Below are 12,667 nucleotides of genomic sequence, written 5' to 3'. Positions count from 1 at the left end.
ATGCTGCCTTGATCAGTATATTATATTGTTATGTGTGTGTGTGTGTGTTTTTCTGTGTCTGTCTGTCAGTGTACAGCAGTAGTGTATCCTAGCGTAATGTCATATGTAGACTGTGCATGTGGCTCCAGTTAACGTGAATGTGAGCCTCTCCAGAACATCTGTCAAAGATTAGCAGTAAAGTGAAATAGGCAGTTCCTGTTCATATGTTCCAAAATAATCTGGCAGTAATTTTCCCAGTGAAGGATGAAAAGGGGGAGGGTTTATAGGTCAGAAACACTACACAAACCTAGCTCTGTCTAGGCATGTGTCTTGTGTTTTATGAGATGCAAGTGACAAAATGGCCTTTACACAACAACACTCGGATCCTTTCGAAATTATGGGCGTGGCAGAAACACAGCACAGAGAGGAAAAACAGATTGCTTAACAAAGCGTTGTTTAAAAATAGGAGATGAATGCAGAAATGAAACATTTTCACTGCGCAAGAACAGCCTGTATTTTTTTTTTTTTTTTGTTCCTTGGATTTCGATGGCTGCTGTAAAAATACAAGCTGCTGAAACAGTTTTCCTATAAGGATGAGAGCACGTACTGTACAAAAAAGGTACACATCCACCTAGAATCACTCTCGTTCCAGACGTGGCACGCAACAGAATGGAGAGACCTTCTGCCTAAAAGCAGCACAATCAATGAAACATGAAGAATCCCACTGGTACAAAAGAGGACGGGTTGTTATTCAGGGAAGCACGCTGTCATTCAAAGGCCATATACATCAGGGGAAAAGTGCTTGAGAGGCAAATCACAGTGTGTTAACGATATGGGTCAATTGTTTTGAGGATGGCCGGACCTCAGTGCTCATCCGCAGGCCTACTCAGTCACCCTTGACAGAGGTTTTACATTCCCGAGTGCTGTGCCCTTGCTGAGCCATTCAGATTTGCCACTTCTGCTTGGAGTAATACAATCCTCTCTTGATGGAAATCTGTTTACACTTTGGACTGTGTGTCAAATCGCCAACATTATGGGTGGAAGGGAAGTGATTTAACTATCTCATGGTACAATGCAGCAATGCACTGCTAGCAACTCACTGGTCTCCCCTCAACAGCTGCAACCATACCATATGTCATGCTGTTTGAATGCGGTATCAATTAGATATTGATTCCTTAGTGTATATATGTAGATTGATGCTTTGCACCATCTTTTCACTGTGTGCCGTGTGTCAGAATGTGCTGAAACAGTGCAACTGTCAGGATGACTCCGCACCAAGGTCAGCAAGAGAAAATTCTCATAGATTTATTGTACTTGCCAGTTAAAGTGATCACTGAGGTGGAAGTTATTTGAGGAGTTATGTTTCTTTGACTCACAATGGTACTCAAAGGTAACTCCAAGTCCACTCCAAGTGTTAATTCAAACTTAATATGATGTCAAACTGATGCGATTGCGGGATCCATAAAATAGATCCCCCAATTTCATTACATGTTCTTTATTCTCCAAGAAGAGAATATACATCGAGGGTTCCACATGATAACCCAGAGAAACAATTTAAGTCAAAGGGAGATCAAAGAAGAGTCTTAACGTATGGTAACTAGATGTCAAATATCAAAATATCAAAGTCTGCGGGTTTGTGGGAATGTCAGAAGTCTGTGGCTTTGGTGTGTGTGGGAGTGTGATTCAGGGGCAAACACATCAAGATGTCACTTCATAACCTCTGGCTCAGGAGGCTCCTGTCATCTTCACATTTCAGAGATCCTCTGCCTACCCCGGCAGACATGCTAAATATAGAATGGGGACAGAATTTCTGTTTCGAGCCACTGCTCTCCTTATCTCTATCTAACGCTAACACACGCGCATATGCACTGGCATGCACTCACAGTCACATTCATGGACAACAGATACAACCGTACACACACACATTATGGTAAGGCTGGAACTCCACTGCCTCGCCATAGTCACTGTCATTGTGATGTCTTCAAGAATAAATGGCAAAATAAACATAAGAGCCCAAGCACCTCGAACTCAAACTAAAGTGAGGGTGTGGTGGTTGGGAGCTCACATGCAGCGGCTGCTCATTCTTCCCCACTACATCTCTGTCAAGTGACTTACAGTATGTTATTACTTCCTAGACAGCCATTTTCAAATTCGCCCATTCAAAATAATTTAATTCTGGCACAAGGACATCTTGGCCATCCATCACTACGCTCCTTTACTTGCGTGAACCTACCACTGCACCAGGCTGTTATTACTGTAAGTCACTATTTGACCTTGTTCTGGTCCTTACTTTGTATAGGCAGAGTTCGAAAAGGAGTTGGGGAACTCTCTGCGGCAATTAATTGTGGTACTTATCTGTAATGTGAACAGTGGATATTACATCTCCAACAGATATTAAATTAAGGATGTCTGAAGACTTGCAAGGCCAAAGCCAAATAAAAAGGAAATCAGCCTCTATTAATGACTATTGATTCTTTTATAATAAAACAGCCACTTCCTGTCTTTACTTGGCCTTGGTGTTGATTTTGAATTAGTGCAGACTATAACTTTAGGGAAAATGTCCTTCGGTCTGGCACAGCGGAGCAGCTCAGACCAGGACAAGAAGAGCGAGATATATCGCCCTTGGTCAGGGAAAATTCTCTTTTGGCTGACTAGCAGAAGTTTTGTTCCCTCATGAGAGACACATGACCCAGGTTGTATCGGCAATGGACATTTAGCCTTACAATATGATTTTCAACAGTCTCTTATGAACAACTTCACACATCTACATCTTGTAACATAAAAGGTAAAGAGAAAAATAGCAATAGCAACAACAATGAAAGCCATGTAGAGTAAAAAATAAAAAAAAATAATACTGTAGGAGTACGCTGATAGTTAGAGGCAAATGTGCCATATTATCATTAGTAAATAAACCTTTCATCAACCTCTCATCACCTCTCATCAACCTACTGACTCAATTAATCTTAGAAAGTGTCTTGTTAATGTGTTTTTATCGTTCTTGTCATAATCCTTGTCATAATCATCATCATCATCACAAGTAAAGCGCTGATATTTGTCTGATCTACATGTTAATCTTGATTGACACCACCATCAAACACAGCAGGGCTGATAGACTAAACCAAAAACATGTTGGGAGTATAGAGCTGCCAAGTCAGCTTCCTCAGCATGGGATCAATGGCTATCACTCATTCAACACACGCATTTCCTGGTAGACAAAACTATGTTACCCTGGCAGCATGTTTGCTATGTCTCAATGCAAAGTTTACAGGCTATTTTGGCATCTACCAACCTACCACTTTCCATGTTGCACCAAAAACAGGCACATAACCTTATCCATATGCCTAAACTGTCATCTGACTCAGCATCTGCAGGAATGAAAAATAAAGTCCAAAATAAAACACAAAGGATGTAGCCTCTTGCCTTCACTCCAAGCTGCAGCTTTATGAATTGACTTGCACTGCACCACATCCGACTTTTGGAATCGAACCAGAGCAGACAAAACCTGCAGGTCTTGGATGCTTACCTTGCATTTCTGACTTGCCACACTCACCACACCGTAACTCAGGGGTTTCCAGACTTTTTCATGCCAAGGACCCCCCCCACAAAAAAAAAAAAAAAAGAGAGAGATGCTATTTGATAGAGGCCCCCATTTGACAGAAGGTTGTTCCTATTTATTTTTTTTTATTTCTAATTCTTTGTCTTTATACTTGAGAAGGATCTCTGATAGGAGTAGTCATGTTTACACATTTTCTCATAGCATTAACTTCCTGTCAGTCAAATAAGAGAAATAAACAATCCAACAGTTTTGCTTTGGGCCCCTGCAACCACCTCCAGGACCTCTGGGGGTGCCTGGAACCCAGTTTGCAGCCATTGCTCAAACTGACCTGTGTGCACTTAGGAATATGAGAGGGCCAGCATCTCCTGGCCAGCTCCATATTAGGCCACCAGCCCTGCCGATCCCCGACTACTTGGCATCTATTAAAGATAATCTAGCTCTCAGCTCGAGGCCTCCTGTCAGTGTCAGAACAAATTACAGGCTTGCACTTGGGCATCACGCATGGTTTCTGCACTGGCAGAAGTAGTCATGTCTATGATGTTACTATTATTGTTGCTGTTGTTGTTGTTGTTGTTGATGCTGATGTTGTTAGAGAAAAAGGGAGCTTTGGTTTTCAAAATTGAAGTGAGGTGGTGACATCCTTGATCAGTGATCATAACAACAGAAACATTTTCAATTAATCATTTCATGTTCGATTTTTATCTGTCAAATTATATACTCAAATCTTGAAAACCTGATTATCATTATAGTTGTTATTAATAGTATTATTATTATTATTGTTGTTGTTGTTCATTCACAAAGAGATTGACAGTGCAATTCAAATTGGGTCACGCAGGATGCAACAGCTCATGACAAATGTTTAATTTATTATGAAGCATGTGGTCTAGTTGCTTTTACGTAGATAATATGCCGAAATGTATTTTGACACATTTTGAATTATTCGTTGGTTTTCTAAATACGAAAAAGTAGCAAAAAGCACTGGCCTCCATCTGCAAATCACAGGCCTTTGATTTGCAGACTCTGTGTCAATACATGTAAAATTTAGACGAAAAAAAAAAAAAAAAAAAAAAAAAAAAAACCTGCACAGTGGCTTTAAAGGGAGGGGTCTTTCTTTAATCAAGTGAACTTTTATCCTCCAGAATCTTTGGCCCCCTTTTCTCAGGGCTCCAACAATTAGACCATGGCTTGAAATAAAGGCTGGCTTGTGCCTATTTATTATTCAGAGACGGCTAAATTTTGAATATCAATTTCTTAATTTATGCACATAATGAAGAGGAAAAGTCTCCGGATTACTAACGTACCGGGGAATACGAAATTCTGACATCATTCTGAATCAAATTGCAGACTGGAAAACCTTTGCCAGATGTGCTGGTATAATACCACGAAATAAATTGCTAGGACTAAAAAAATAAAAAATAAAAAATAAAAAGGACCACGACAGACAGATATACATCGTTTCGCTCACCTTCAGTGACAACTGACACATGAACCATTCAACTGTTTGTATTTCTAAACGAATGAGAAGTGACTTACCCAGAAACAAAGAGCGAAATATTGCAGACATAACGGCTGGAAATCCCATATGCAACGGAGCTGGAAACAATGCGCTCAGACTACCTTCAAATTCATTCGGCTGACCCAAGTGCAGTCACAATGAAGCGGCACCATCAGCGATTGAGGAGAGAAATAACAGAGAAATAAATCTTCATTGAGCACAAGTCCAAGGACATCATATGTTCTAGACGCCCGACATATCTAAGCCTCCCGAGAAGAAACGTGGCCGCTTCGCTTCATCGTCATTTTCATCGCACTTGGCGTCAAATCAAAGTTCCCCTGGCTGTCTGGCTCTGGCGTGGGACGTGTTGTCTCAGGGTCCCCTCTGTCTCCTCCTCAGCAGTCTCTCCTCCTTTCCTCCTCCGCGCTGCACAAAATGCGAGAGAGGAGGAGGGCGAAGAGGTGGATGATGAGGGATGCTGAAGGATGGAGACCTCTAGAGTCTGAAGTTCTCTTGCACAGCCCGAGCATCCTGCAACACGAGAGCAAAAAGGGGCATGTTGGACGGATGCGAGTCCCCCCCCTCCTGCAAAGTGCTGCACAAAGGAGTCAAACAGTGTGTGGCATTTCATTTCAGTAGCTGACTTTACCCTACCCTGGAAATAATTATAGTGACAATAATAACAATAATAATGAGAACAACAACACCACCAACAACAACAATAATAGTCCCTTAATAGTCCTATAATACAGCATTTATGGTGAGATACGATTGTGTCTGATGCATACAATGCTGATTTTATAATAATAATTTATATATTTTATTTTTACAATCAACAGCATTAACCAAGAGTATGATATTTTTTCATTTTTGCATTTTTTTTAATCAAGAGGCTTCTTCTCACTGTAGCATCACTCTGTTCCACCAACATGATTCTGCCAACTAACCTCATTGTTTTCTCAGAGTGCTCAGAGCTGTCTTCATGATTTAATTGATCCCATTATGTAGGCTATATGAGGATTGCATGCTTATTGTACAAAGGATCAAAAGCAATTCAGACGCCTCATTCAGTTTCAAGCAGCATATTTTTTTTGTTCCTTTTTACTGTGCAGTTTTTGAATCTTAGCAGCAATATGCCAAAATCCCTTTTTTTTTTTTTTTTTTTTTTAAGACATGACACAAGATGTGTTCCTCCCCTGGCTTTGTGTAGAATATGCCGATGCAGAGCATATAGGAACAGCTTGGTCAAACTTCAACAAACAGTGGAAGGAAGTGCTGCTATTAATCCCCTCTTCTCTGTCTCAGCAATCTACAGGAATAACAAAAGGACTTGGAGGAGGGCTCTTCACTAGCCTCTGGCCTTCTATCCCTTCTCTCTCTCTCTCTCTCTCTCTCTCTCTCTCTCTCTCTCTCTCTCTCTCTTTTCTCTCTCTCTCTGCGTGTGTGTGCGTGCTCTCCTGAAGTGGCCCTCTCCTCACCACCAGTGTGCCCCCCCATTCCTTTCCGTTCCAATAACTAGATAGCTTGAAACAATGTCTCACATGCACAAGCACACACACACACACACACACACACACACACACACACACACACACACACACACGCACACACACGCACAAGCACTTTTTGTTTCTTTCTCATGTAACAGAGTGAGCAAAGACAGAGACAGAGATAGACAGAGAAAGAGAGAGGGAGCAGCAAACATACACACACACACACACACACAGACTTACTTCCAAAACATTGCAGGAGCCAGAAGAGACATGCTGGAGTGATGTGTTAGTCTCTGGCCTTTCGCCGTGTCTTCTGTCCTGTGTGATGGGGTGTTTTGTTTATAGTAACACTCAGGGTCTATCTTCTTGTGTTGCTCTGCTTCTCGCTGCGGTTCCAGCCGAACATAAAAGGTCGTGATCTCATTACGACTCATCTCTGCAGAAAACTGTATTCACACAAGTGAGCTACACTGTAGTGTAGTTAAGTCGGAAAGCAAAAGCTGGTAACGACTGTTCACCGCTGCAATATCAAACTGTCAAACTGTGATGGATGGTTAGTTGCGAGACGTGTTTGCTCTTGCAATCACAGCCACTGTGGAGCAGCCCTGTAACCATACTGTAATGTCACTTCCGATACAAAAAAAAAAGGTCGATTGAACAATCACCTGGTGGTTAACATATATTATATCTATGCTCAGTTTTTGTCAAAGCAGTGCTTTGCCACAGCAAGGCGAGATCTGGTGACAGGGCACAGTGTCTGGCTGTACAACACATTATGCGGCTTCAGGGTTATCATCATCGCCCCTTGAAAGGATGACCTCACTTACAGTGCAATGTATAAACAGATGACAACACCAGATGAGATATAGGGAAGATTCCGTGTGATAGTAATGATTCTGCAGTACTTGATGTCTTGCATGCAGCTCAGATAGTGCCACGGAAAGCAACCTGTCTGCGTTTGGTGGCTTGGCCTTGGTGCATGATATAGCACCCCAATGCAGATGGCCTCACAGATGGTTGATATTTATACCACAGGCCCTGAAAAGTCACTAGTGTGGAAACTGGTCTTTCTCCCTGATTAGTTTCACATCACAGTGTGCACAGCAATCTCTACCCACCCATTTCTCTGCAGACCTAAAACACATGACTAGTTGTTTTGTGTATTAAAGAAGATTTAAGAATCTGTATTATATCAGGATGAATATCATTTGCAGGACATGTTGCCTCTTTTAAAGGTGATGATGATGATGATGATGTGTTGGAACTCTTTTTTTTTTTTTTTTGAGCGCATGAAAATGTAATCCTCCTAAGTGCAAGGTCCATGATTTTTTAAAAACTCCCAGTCGCAACACAACTTCCATTTTAGCTGGGAGCACTCTTGACTTATGTACTTTAAGTGGATTTGCAATTTAAATTTGAGTGAGATGCACCTTGGACCTTGGTGGAAGAGACGGACTGTTGTGACGAGAGTGTTCCCATCCGCTAGAACAGCTGTACCTTCTTCGTAGTGACATCACAGGGAGGTGTTAGTATTTTGTTGACGCATAGATGACACACTGCAAATACACGCCAACCACGGCAGGATGCCCCGCTTCGGCCATCTCTCTCTTTCCTGACCTCAGGGGATGAAAGAAGTGGAAAGTTAAAAGGATTCTTGAGTAACAATATGGATGGGAAAAAAAGTCTTTTGTTTAGGCTTCTCTATTTTTAGTGACCACTGGGATCCTTTGCAGTTAGTGTTTCACGGCTCACAGATGCTTTATAATTTAATGAGGAAGAGGGCGGCCCTTGGAGAGTTATGGCCTGCATCTCAAGGCGGCGTTGGCCACTGGGCTTATTGATCCAAATCCGATGTTTGTTTATGGGTCAGTAAAGCTCTCTCCCTCCTGGACCAAGCAGCCCCGCCTAGGTACCATTCAAATTGTCAAATTTAATCCAATGAAAGAATGTATGCCACTCCAACGTTCCTCAGTAATGTCTATCTTTAAACTGAGAGCTTGACAGCCAGTCAGAGATGCACTCGACAGTGATGCCATGGTGCAGAAACAGTATGCGTATGCACATTGTTAAAGATGAATTTAAATGAATTTAAATCCATAACAGCTGAAATCCATAATGGTCCGCATGTTGTCACTTCATGGTGGAAAGACAGCAAAGATTGGGGAGCATCTCATATCTGGTCGAATGAAAATTACATTAATTGAGCAGGTAATACACACACACACACACGCACATGCACATGCACACGTGCGCGCACACACACACACACAGACACACACATTTATTTATTTATTTATGGAAGAGCTGTTGCATTGAACTGCATTACACTGAGCAGGTGGACCCAATAAAGTGGCCACTGAATGTATATATTTCGTTGAATGTTGAAATTCAAAATAAAATGGCATCGGTGATTATATGTAGATGTGTCAAAAAGTTCACAGTATTAACTCAGGTTGTCTAAAGATTACTAAGATTTTACTGCAGTACTGGCTAATTGATCTGTACCTGTGGGTCTCTGAGATTGCAGCCGCAGTGTCTGTGGTTGATTAATCTGGTTTGTAGTGTAACAGTTCTGCTTTGAACAGACTTTATTGGCTCTGTCAACCAGGACAGACGCAACAAGCTGCAACAACATACTTGAAACACTTCTCAATAACCGTATGTTGAGAGGGCCTCCTGCCATGGCAGATCTGCAATTTCCAGAGTTGTACCTTACTGCACCATACACATAGATATCAAAATCATTTAAAAATACATACAATAAAACATGGATTTCAGCTTTAAAGAGTCTGCTGGTAACTCTTTTTTTGTGGCTAATTATTTTGATTCCTTTCCACATTCTTTACACAAATTTAGTGGACAGTCAAGTTGCGAGGAAGAATCTTGCAGACTCAGGTATAGCATGAGGAAAGAAAAGAAAAACCTCAGACAAAACTGCAGTATGTCAGTCAAGTTTTTGCTTTTCGTTTTTTCAAACTATCACTTGCAGTATTTAGATGATGGGATTTAAAAAAAAAAAAGTTCAGACAGGCTGGCATGTTTTCTCTTCAAGCATAACTGTTAGTATTGGCATCTGTAATCTCAGTATTGAACACCACTGCCAATCAGATCAGAGGTTATGACTGGATAGAGGAAGCAAATGACTGTTTTGGACATCTTCCTGTCATATCGTATTCCACTCTCCTGGGATTAGAGTGCCGGTCTCTGTGTACCAGAAGGACCAATGAGTTCAAAAGCAGACATTCCTCTTGAATTTATTCATGAGTGTTTCATGGGGAACACGAGGCAGAGAGGGATAGAAGTTGAAACATGTTATCATGCTCTGATTAAAGGGGAAGCAGATGACTGAATCGCAACCAGGAGCCCAACAGAGGACTGTGTTTTATTTTACATCTGTCAGAAAGCATCTGCCTTTTTTGTGAATGGGTAAACAAGTTAATCGAATTGCAAAGACTAAATGAATGAGTGAATGAATTAACAACTTAAGCAACAGAAAATGAGTAAACTAACCAAACTGAACAAACATGATGGTGTCATTTGCACGTGTGAGGCGAGATTGATTACTGTTTATTTTCTATCACATGACTTCATCCTCAGGAGGGGTAATAACACTGGAATGTGGCTCGCATCGTTTCAGGATAAACAGATCAATCACGTTTGAATATAATTTCCACCACATTGCACACTGCATTAGAATTTGTTTTCCTCAACACTGGCATTTTCCACACCAGCAGACATGGGGAAGTGTCATATCCTTCCTCGCTGTGGGAACCATCAAAATCAACAAAATGTTCAATTAGCAGAAAGTGTGTGGACTGTTTAGAAAGGGTTTCATATTTGTGAGGGCATAAATGAGCAAAAGCACCCCTCTAAGGTATCATATTTAAGCTGAAAATTGAAATCCTATAATTGCATAAGAGCCTCCCACCATTGGTTTCGGTTTTTTTTTTTTTTTCAAACCAAACTAGCACCACTGTCTGTCACATAGGCTCACCTTATGCTTTAGTTGAACTAAAAATGAATCGTTTCTGCCTGGCTGTCCACCTGTGCAGAGAGTTATTCACTGATGTAAAGCAAATGTTGACATGGCTAAGAGAAAGTTAGTATCTTCGCAGGCATCTAACCAACAACTTTGCTTTATGAAATCCTCCAAAACACCACAAAGTGATTTAATGTGTATTGTTGACATGACCTGTTTAGTATACCGACTATAAAAAGGATACAACTGGTGCTAAAATGAAATCTTCCCTCGCTCACTCCCCCCTTCCTTCCCTCCTAAAACACCCCTTCTGTTCAGTGGGATTTTTTTATAACATCATTATTCCATGGGGGAAGACTGTTTTGACAGAAGGAAGTTCATACTGGTGAGAAACTGCAACAGTCAGTCACTCCTATAACTCAACTAATGTAAAAAGGCTAATGTGAAACCAGAAAACCATCTTAATGTATCTATTTGGGCATTTGAGTAGCCTCTGCCACCAATTGGGAGCTTCAGGATACTATATTGAACCAAATGAATTAGCTGATTAGCCTCGGATTTAGACGTAAATTTAATGGCTTCCTTAGCATTGATCGCTTTGCCTTTTAAGGTCTATTGACATGAGGCAGACGGCAAGCAGGCCCCGTTTGTTAAGCAAACAGGACTGGCTTGAGCAAGGCCGGAGCACAGAGGAGAGAGCAGCTGAAGAGGTGAAGGTGTTTGTTTGATGGCTGATTTTGTAATTCTTCCATCCCCTCTTGCTCTCTAGTCGCGCCACCACCATCACTACCACTACCACTATCATTTTCTTGATGAAGTGCATCCCGACGACCGGGGAGTGAGTGATGTGAGCCTTATGGTGGTGGAAAGCCAGTGTAAATCAACAGGCGCTTTGCATCAAACTGTATGTCAGATGCGGGTGGGGTTGTGGGGCATCCGTCTTCCACAGTTCCCTATCCATCACCCTGGGAAAGGACCAAGCTGTTGATAAACACTCTGAGTGACTATAACACCATGGAGCAAATTTAACAATCCCCCTCCTCCATGGATAGTACACCCACACTGCTGGGGAATTAATGACACGACCACCAGCACAAGACCAATCTGCACTCAACGATTCTGTAGAAAGAGACACTCTTGCTCATTCCAGTGATGAGGGGCTTTAGGTCAAATAGATGCTTTATGTTAAAGGGTGAAGGCTCCTTTTGTCATTGTCAAGGGCCTGAACAAACTAGTGCCACTTGTCTGTTAAGTGACTGAGGGATGTGATGCTTCTGTATTTCCTCGCACTCTCTTGACTAGTAAAGCCCACAAGGTCAAGTGTGTGATTGCATTTCTGAAAGGCTTATTTCTAACCACAGATTCTTGGCGCAGTTAAGGCCAAATGGACTTTCTTTGAATTTATAGGCACAAAGTAAATGGGATATAGAGAGCAAAGGCTTGATGTTCCTGAAAAAAACCTCTTTGCAGATTCAAACAGCCTTGGTTATATTTTAATGCTGGTGCCAGACATAACCCATGTTCACCTCATAATTGCAGAGGCAGGAACAATTATGCTATTGTTAGCTCTTGCTGAGTTGACAGCAGCGCTGCATTTTGGGCTGTCAAGATTGGAGCAGTATTTTTTGGCATATTACACACTGAAATGGAAATTTTATTTCTTTGCATGTGTGCATTTTGCCAGAGCACAGGAGCAGGCAGGTTTGGTGTCCTTGTAACTTTAGACACATGTGCTCTGAGTGTGATCAAAGTGATGGACGAAGAAGGTGTCCATGGTGGCTTTTCTCAACTCCACATACAAAAGAATCTCTTCCACAGTAAGAAAGCGAACACCTACAGATTCTACCAGTTTTCTGACACGTTTGTGACATGATGCATAGACCTTAGTGATTCTGAGTTTATTTGAATGTGATCTCAGCTCTGTGGGTCCTCATTTGATCAGCTGTATTCTTCTGTTCTATGGAGAATACAGTAACATTTAGGCTACTTGGCAAACATCCACTAATCTGTAATATACTGCATTCATACATAAACACTGACAGAATGTTTACATAACATATGCTTTATAATAAAATACCACAGTATTCCCTGTCTTACGATTATAAAAGGATTTAGATCTATAGTGTGTGTTGTCATACCACAGTATCGAAGCAGTCCATTTTGTC

General features: G+C 41.4%; 1 protein-coding gene across 1 annotated transcript in view; it reads right to left on the bottom strand.

The window, feature by feature from the left end:
• The window catches only part of clmpb (CXADR like membrane protein b), a 73,257-nt gene extending 67,849 nt beyond the window's left edge, over positions 1–5,408 (bottom strand). Inside the window, exon 1 of the mRNA XM_030067695.1 lies at positions 5,069–5,408. Within this exon, the coding sequence (XP_029923555.1) occupies positions 5,069–5,117 (49 nt within the window). The 5' untranslated portion in view covers positions 5,118–5,408. The remainder of the gene's footprint in view (positions 1–5,068) is intronic.
• Between the last annotated feature and the right edge of the window lie 7,259 nt (positions 5,409–12,667).

The sequence above is a fragment of the Myripristis murdjan genome, chromosome 13 (assembly GCF_902150065.1).
Source record: "Myripristis murdjan chromosome 13, fMyrMur1.1, whole genome shotgun sequence".
Taxonomy (NCBI): Eukaryota; Metazoa; Chordata; class Actinopteri; order Holocentriformes; family Holocentridae; genus Myripristis; species Myripristis murdjan.
Note: the sequence above shows the minus strand (reverse complement) of the source record. Positions and strands in the feature narration are given on the sequence as shown.